This window comes from Corylus avellana, chromosome ca8 (genome assembly GCF_901000735.1).
Source record: "Corylus avellana chromosome ca8, CavTom2PMs-1.0".
Classification (NCBI taxonomy): domain Eukaryota; kingdom Viridiplantae; phylum Streptophyta; class Magnoliopsida; order Fagales; family Betulaceae; genus Corylus; species Corylus avellana.
The window spans coordinates 6,180,339-6,188,546 of record NC_081548.1 but is presented as its reverse complement, the minus strand read 5'-3'; the positions used below and the strand labels follow the sequence as shown (position 1 = coordinate 6,188,546).

At 33.7% G+C, this 8,208-nt stretch overlaps 1 protein-coding gene across 1 annotated transcript; it reads right to left on the bottom strand.

Annotated features, from left to right (window-relative positions):
* Positions 1-1,890: 1,890 nt before the first annotated feature.
* LOC132190105 (uncharacterized) lies at positions 1,891-5,104 on the bottom strand. Its single transcript, XM_059604990.1, has 3 exons — positions 5,011-5,104; positions 3,644-3,858; positions 1,891-2,386 (listed from the first exon to the last, which is right to left on the bottom strand). Exons 1-3 carry the CDS (start codon positions 5,098-5,100, stop codon positions 2,083-2,085), a joined length of 609 nt encoding a protein of 202 aa, XP_059460973.1. The 5' UTR covers positions 5,101-5,104; the 3' UTR covers positions 1,891-2,082.
* Positions 5,105-8,208: the final 3,104 nt, after the last annotated feature.

The window sequence follows — 8,208 nt, the reverse complement described above, 5'->3', positions numbered from 1 at the left end:
TGATAGGTACTGGTTGTGATGTATATATTTGTGGTAATTGGATTGTTTATATATATAGTTGGATTATTATATTTAGATTGATGGATAGTTTGCGATAAGTTCAGATAGTTAGGTTAGTGTAACTCATATATCAGGTGGCGGCTCCTAAATTCGGGTATAATGACCCGAGAAAATGAGGAAAAAAAAAAAAATCCTGCCACAAATGGTGACGTGTCAAAGTATTTAACACGTTACAAAAAAATTTTAACGTGTCATAAAAATTTTGTAACGTGTCAATTATGACACGTTACCATTTGGTAATATGTCATGATGACACGTTACAAATTTTTTTTAATGTGTCAAGTTTAACACCTTACAAAAATATTGGTAACGTGTCAAAACTAGCACGTTACCAAAATATTGGTAACATGTCAAAACTAACACGTTATGACTAATTTTTTAACTTATCAAACACGTTACCATTGACACATCACTAACCGTTAGTAACGTGTTAACACCCTTGACACGCCACTAACGGTCCGTGACAAAAAATATATATTTTTGTAGTGGATGTTGCAGTACAAATTTTTCGAGACTTGGTTCGGTTTCTTCTTGCATAGTCACTTGGGCAAGGGCAACAAGGCGTGCGTGCATTGTAACTTGGGATGGGGGCATTTTGGGAAACAAAATGCCAACAGTGATCACGTGCTGAGTCACGTGATTACTGTTCCGTCAGTCAAAATGGTTTTGACTGACAGATTGGTCAAATTGCAAAAATTTAATAGTGAGGGTGCATTGCAAAAATTAGAACATTGTAGATCGAATTGAAAATCGCCTCAAATTTTGGAGGGATAAAGTGTAATTTTTCCTAAAAACAAAAAACACTCCTCAGTCTACCGCGTGGTTTTAGAGTTAAGCTTTATCTCTTCCCTGTTTACAAGGAAATGGAATCAATTTGATATAAATGGGGCTTCTGTCCTGTTCTTTGTAAACTAATTAATTTCTTTAACCATCTCAGGTATTTAATCAATTTGATATAAAAATGCTTGGATATTCCAAGGCCCTTTTCCTGTCGATTTCAGTCAGATTTCTTTGTGAATGGTCTGATAGCCTAGAAAGTAAACTATTGAAGCAGGAAATGACAATGTGTTGGTAGTTGTTTGCCCCATTTTAGCTGAAGTGAAAGCTTTTTCTTAAGATGGTATTGTTGAAATTGTAGGCAGTTTCCAAATTGTACGACTTCCAATTAGGAGTGTAAATGAGCGAAGCCGTTCGCAAACTCGAGTTCAGCTCGTATAAGCTCGACTTGTGCTTGACTCGATTATTAAATGAGTTATTTGTAAACACAAATCTTTGCGACTCTCACGGTAACTTCCTCCTACACCGGACTTTCACAGGATAGGGAGAAGTGACTCTCGCGGGGGAGGAACTCAAGAGGAAAGAAGAAGGATTCTCGAGCTGAGACTTGCAGTGAGAGCCCTTTTATTCATAATCATAAGTGTATACCTACCAGAAAGGTAATTTCAAAATAGTGCCCTACAATTAATTTTATTCCCAAAGTATTGATCAATATTTAAAACCCAAAAAAGTGAAATAGAGAGATGATCCATTTTATAGTTCAGATTTTGTTTTATTGCAGTTAATAGTGTATACAATGCCATGTCATCTAAAATTTTTAAAGGACATAGCAACATATACACCATTAGACGCAATAAAACAAAATTTGAATAATCTTATCCCAGAAAAGTGGCCTACACGATCAAGTGATTGTCATTTCATGATTTTTCCAGATGCGGATAAAAGTCTCATAAGCAGAATAAACAAGTTGGTCAAGCATAGCAGATCACTAATAAAAATAAAATTGGTCGATATATATACATATAACCCATAGAGGAAAGAAAAGTAAGAAGAGACAGTTAAGATTCCACCTTTATAGAAGTTATCATGCAACAAAGTAGAACCCAGTCTACGGCTTAATAGAGAAGACAAATGAAAGCAGAATGATCTTAAGACAATATTTACAATCCAACACCAATTACATAACGTTGTTCATTATGCATGATATGGAGAAGAAGCCTAAACCCAAAGCGAAAGCACAACACCTCACACACTGCCCTTGGCGGGTTGACGTGTATCATAATCATCTATGTATACCTGATCTTGTTGTTCAGCCACACCATCCTTTCCTGTTTCATCAAGGTAATCCTCACGTGCATTGTCGGCTAACATGAGGGCAACCAGCCAGAAGAGCGATGAATCCAGGGATAAAAAAGCGCCACCACCAAGGAGACCAGTCTTGGCAGTCGGGCAATCCGTGTTGAGATTGCTATGAACGTTGCGTGCTTGGTGAATCTGCTCTTGGATTGTTGGCCATAATAGCATTGTTGCAGCTAATCCAGTAGTAAATCTGACCAATGTTACCGGTCACCCATTTCATTAAAGAAAGAGAGAGCAAGAAATTTAAACAGGAAATTGCATCTCCAATATAATGAAGAAACAAAGTGAGACATCTACAGTCCCAAGACAATCATTGAAAAAATGCCCGCCAGACGCCATTAAACATGACTCTTACAAAGGCTATCAGGTCAAAATCCCAGTCACAGCCAAAATAGTGAGCTGGTCAAGAGTTGGGTCGACAGGACACTAATTTAGTTGGTAGGAAACAAGTCGGACCATCAGAAAGTAGAGAATTATTGCACAAACATTTGATGTAAATATGCATAATAATATTGGTAATCAATAACTCAAAATAATTAATAGTAAAATGGGGAGCAAAGGGAATGTTAAGCTAATAGGTTCAATGGCTTCAAGGTATAATTGATGTAAAAAACAATTCATTTCACGTATGAAAAAGACAGTTAACAAGGCTACGAAGTTTAGTTTTTCCAATGGTTTGATCCAAAAAGCAGATCAGCTGGGAGACTAGTTCATCAGTCCAAGCACCTTGTCAGGTTCTGTTGTCATTACAGCGAATTCAATGGCAGTACCTTTTACTTTTCTATTGTATATTTTTCATTTATATTAATGAAATAATTATCTCCAAAGATGAAAGATAAGCATCTGCTTTTCATATAAATGTAGATTTCCCGCAAGAAGATTGCCACCAAACTAAAATGGCAAGCAATAAAAAAAGGTGGTCCTCTCATCCAACCTAGCGTTGGGCAGGTTTCAAATCTCCTCTTTTATATAATTTTTGGTGAGTAGGGGGAAGGGTGCCTTCCCTGTAGATTTTGACAGTTACAGGCAGCAAAGAGACATTAAAACAGCTACAATATAAACTTTCTTAACCCACATTTGCCTATATTATAACAAAAACCTACTATCATTGTTTGTTGAAACTGACACCACAATCCCTATGGACCGCCAAGATTAAACGACCACACACACATGTACCTACTGGAAAATATACCCCAGTTTCTGGGTATTTGGTCAACTTCAATTATAAATCATTTCTGGCACTGCACCTCCTTTTGACATTCAAAAGTGATAATGATTCAGATGAAGAGCAGCTTTTCCTCAATAATTCACTCTCCCATAATAATTTAGTGCATGCATGTGTGTTAAAGGATGAAAAATGAGCATGAATACTGCTCGTCTCTTCAAGATATCAGAATAAGAATATCAAAAAATATGGGAGAGTGAGAACTGAGAACAGAATGCTTACATAGCAATGTTGAAGAATACAACAAAACTGGTGCTTCTAAATAAGGCACTTTGTGGAACAGATTTTCCTTTGTAAGGGTAAAACAGAGACAAATACCCAGCCACAGTAGTAGCAATGAGAAATGCTACAGACAAATACCCCAAAACGACAGTTGGATCAGAGGAGTACTTGCAGATAACAACACCTTTCCCTGTTATTGGAGTTCCAGCTGCTGGCTGCAGAGATCAGAGAGAACAAGACGAATATTCAGACAGCAACCAAGAAACAATATAACCATTAAAAGAATGGAGAATATTTAGCTTCAATGGACAAATCATTCAAAGCATAAAAATAAGTAACTAAAGGTCAGAGCAAGTTGTGCTCCACTTCTTGGACTCCTATAAAATGTAATTTAAAGCATTTCTCTGAGTAACAAAATAAAGTGAAATAAATTTATAAAGAGGGCATATGGGGCTACAAAGTAGGAACTATTGAAACTTGAATTTTGATACAGGGAAGTAAAAAGCACAAAAATCTTGCCTCCAGCTATATGCTTGAACAAAGACACAGACAGCAAAATATGACCATTAGAAAGATGTTACATCAATTTTATTGAAAATTATGGCAGTTACAGGGAGACAAATCTATCATTGCTCTCTGACTGCATCACTGACACTCGTAGTTTACAACACTCGTGTCAAACCATGTAAGACACTTGCTTGGACAGTAATAAATATCCTTCATTCAGCTAAATGAGGTTCAGAATTATGAGTTCCCATCAAATTTTTCTTGAAACTCATACACAGTTATTATTTCCATAATTATTTTACCATCCATGGTTCCTAAGCATGCAAACCTGGTGTCTAAGGAAATTGAAACAAATTAATTCAAGTGGAAATGCTAGTGGATAATTTGGCGATTTCTGCAGGCATTATATGCTTATATACAGTATAAAGGCTCAATAACTTTGATGCAACTCAAGCACTTGAATGAAACTAATAATTTCAAGAGAAACACCAGATTATCCATCATACCCAGTGGCGTGGAGGCCAGGAAGGCCATGAACCCCGAAGTCTCCAAAATTCTTTTATATCCCTCAGAAATTCAACAATATTAATGAATCCCACTAATATCTACTGACTTTAGTTGAATTATATATATATATATATATATATATATCAAAACAATGATACAAATATTTCTTCATACTTATATTGAACTGTAATAAATTTTTCACTAATTAAACTCCAAATAATTATATAAAAGAAACGAAATAGGCATCTATTTTCAAGAAAGAAGATTATTCTGGAATCTGGGCTTCAAATTTTTTGTCCAAGGTTGCTAAATTGACATTAATGAATTCTTCTATAACATCATCTATATTTTACCTTCTTGTTCTCAGCAACAACTCCAAATATGAAGGAAACTGCACCACAAAATGCTACTATCAGACCCATTAATCTCACGGAAACAGCCATTGTTGCCAACGAAAGGATAGAAGTTTCAGTCCCACCAAAAAAAAAAAAAGAAGTGAGACACACTACGATAAGAAAAAAATTTAATCCATCGGATTCAAAAGACTTTGATTCTACACCGGAATTATGAAATTACGTGAAGAAAAAATCAATCTTTGTACGATTTTGATGGCAATAAACCAAATATCAAAGGATAAGACAGCACACAAACAACACAATGAACAATTAAGCAAACAAATGCATAGACTTGATTAACTGGAACTTGTAATTTAATTTTATCAAGCAAAGCACTCTTTGAAAACCTCAGAACAGAAAATGCTTTAACATATTAACACCTGCAGACTGATTTATCCACAGATACTTCCTCACAACATCAAAGAGAAATAACAGCTTTAGCACATAACTGTGATTAAGGTCTACAAAATGGGCCGTCAATGAATGATTAACATTTCATATAAATTTAGGAGAAGAAATAGCATTAATAAAAGATTATAGCTTATTGACCTTGCTGATTTTGAAAAAGCAACAAAGATTAAATATATCACTAATTCTCACCCTGCAGTGGTAATGCAAATTGACATGTTTTCAAATACATTAATTGACACATTTTGCATAGAAAAGCCGAGAAGCCAACTTAATAACTGAGAATATGTCAGAGGATAGAAGGATTCAACTTCTTCAATCACAAATTTCTTTGCTAAGGAACTAAGGATTTCTCTTTTTGGTTGAAACAAGAAATCAACTTGGCACCCTTTTTCCTTTTGATGAATAACTTGGCACCCATTTCTAATACAATTATTTGGTTGGTCAATAAACATCTCCTCGTTCAGAACAAGGAACATCAACCACTTTCTCAGAAACCAAACAGAGAGTAACCCACACTGCGTTGCAAACTCTTGACAAAATAAAGTCACTAATCTAACCCTAAACCACATCAGAAACAAACACATCAAATAAAAACCAAAATAATAATAATAATAAATAAAACAACCAGGTTGTCTGTTAATGAACCATTAATCCTTTAATCAATAACAAATTTTCCATCTTTCAGAACCAGAAACATCAAACACCAAAATACCCAAATAGCATTTATCTTTCCCTCCACTTTCTCGGCAATCAAACCGAGGGTAAACTGAAACCGCACTACCAAAAAATCGAAAGAATACAGTCACTAATCCAACCCCAAATTCGCAATGGATACAAACACATCAAACAAAACCCAAAAATTAACACAAAAATTGCAAAAATTTAAAGTTTAAAGAGGTTACCTCGAGGATTTTTCTCCCCTTCTTTTTCTTTTTCTTCTCTAGCTTCCCCGAACGATCCACCCTCTCTCTTTCTTTCTCTCTCCCTCTCTCTCTCTCTCCCTCTTTCAGCTTCTCAGCAAAGCCTTGTATGAAAGCTTTCGTCGGTTAAAGTTTGGGAGAGCAGCGGTAGAGAGATTGAGAGTGAGAGTGATGAGGGAGGTGAGTGAGAGGGGTGTTAGGAGGATTCTGGTGTTTTGAAGGTTTGGGGAAAAAAAAGACGCGGTTTATGAAATTTTTGATCCGAAAATTTCAAATACCCGCCACTGGATGGCGCTTATTTTTCGCACTCAATAGGGGCGACTCCTAATGAGCCTCAAATTTATTTATTTTTAAAAAAAAAAATTATACTTATAATTTTTTAATTTTTATTTATTTTATTTATTTTTGTTTTTCTTTATTTTCTCCTATAATATGTTTTTATTATTATAATATTAACTAATAATTTCCGTTTAATAAATTTTTATAATAAAGATCATTAAGTTGATATTTATCTTATAATTAATTATAAGATCAATACAAAATCCAAAGATAATATAACTAATGCACTAAGATAATATAAAAAGCTTATAGTTCAATTGAATGTTCGATTGAACCTTCAATTGTATTCAGTTTGATCGATCAATTGATCTTATCATGATCAATCTAACTAATTCATTAGGATCAATCGGATGTTTGATCGATCAATTGATTCTATTACGATCAATCGAACTAATTCACTAGGATCGATTGGATTTTCGATCAGATGTTTGATCTTATCACGATCAATCAAACTAATTCACTAGGATCGATTAGATGTTTGATCGATCGAACATTTGATTGATCATTTGATTCTATCACGATTAATCGAACTAATTCACTTGGATTGATTGGATTTTTGATCAGATGTTTGATTCTATCACAATCAATCGAACTAATTCACTATGATCGATCAGATGTTTGATCGATCATTTGATCTTATCACAATCAATCGAACTAATTCACTAGGATCGATCAGATGTTCGATCAAACATTTGATCTTATCACGATCAATCGAACTAATTCATTGTGATCGATCGGATGTTTGATCGATCATTTAATCCTATTACGATCAATCGAATTAATTCAATTTCAATTTCAATTGTTTCAATCATTTGATCTTTTCACAATCAATCAAACTAATTCATTATGATTGATCGGATATTCAATCAATCCTTCAATTTCAATTGTTTCAAGTTTGATCGATCATTCATTCTATCATGATCGATCGAACAAATGCACTAGAACCAAACGGATGTTTGAACGAACTTTTAATTTGTTTGAAGTTTGATCAATCATTTGATCCTATCACGATCAATCAAATATCTGATAATTTATATAAAATAAATAATGACATATTATCGGAGGTAAATTTTTGGGAAATAACATTTTATAACTAATACACTCATATAATATAAAATACTTAGAGTTGAACTGAATGTTCGATCGAACTAATTTTTCATTTTTTATTAGAGTTTAATCTTATAAAAGTTTTAATTTCAAATTAAGAGAGAATTTATAATTTTATAAAAGTTTATTTTTATTTTTTAGAAAATTTATAATTTATAATTTTATAATTTTATAAATTTTATAAATTTTATAATTTATAATTTCATTTTTTTTAGACCATTAATTTTATTTTATTTTTATTTTTCTACATACGCTTTAGCGTCCACAAAATCGACCCTAATACTTAACTATTAGGGGCGACTTTCAAAGTCGACCCTAATACTTAAGTATTAGCGTCCACTTTTAGTGGACGCTATTGCCCACCAATTTTATTTTTTTA

Bases quoted from the DNA above. Each gene is read 5' to 3' on its own strand.
- LOC132190105 (XM_059604990.1), bottom strand. From the start codon at position 5,100: ATGGCTGTTTCCGTGAGATTAATGGGTCTGATAGTAGCATTTTGTGGT. The intron at 3,859-5,010 runs GTAAAATATAGA...TGATCTCTGCAG, and splicing joins TTGTTGCTGAGAACAAGAAG to CCAGCAGCTGGAACTCCAAT. The intron at 2,387-3,643 runs GTAAGCATTCTG...AACATTGGTCAG, and splicing joins GTATTCTTCAACATTGCTAT to ATTTACTACTGGATTAGCTG.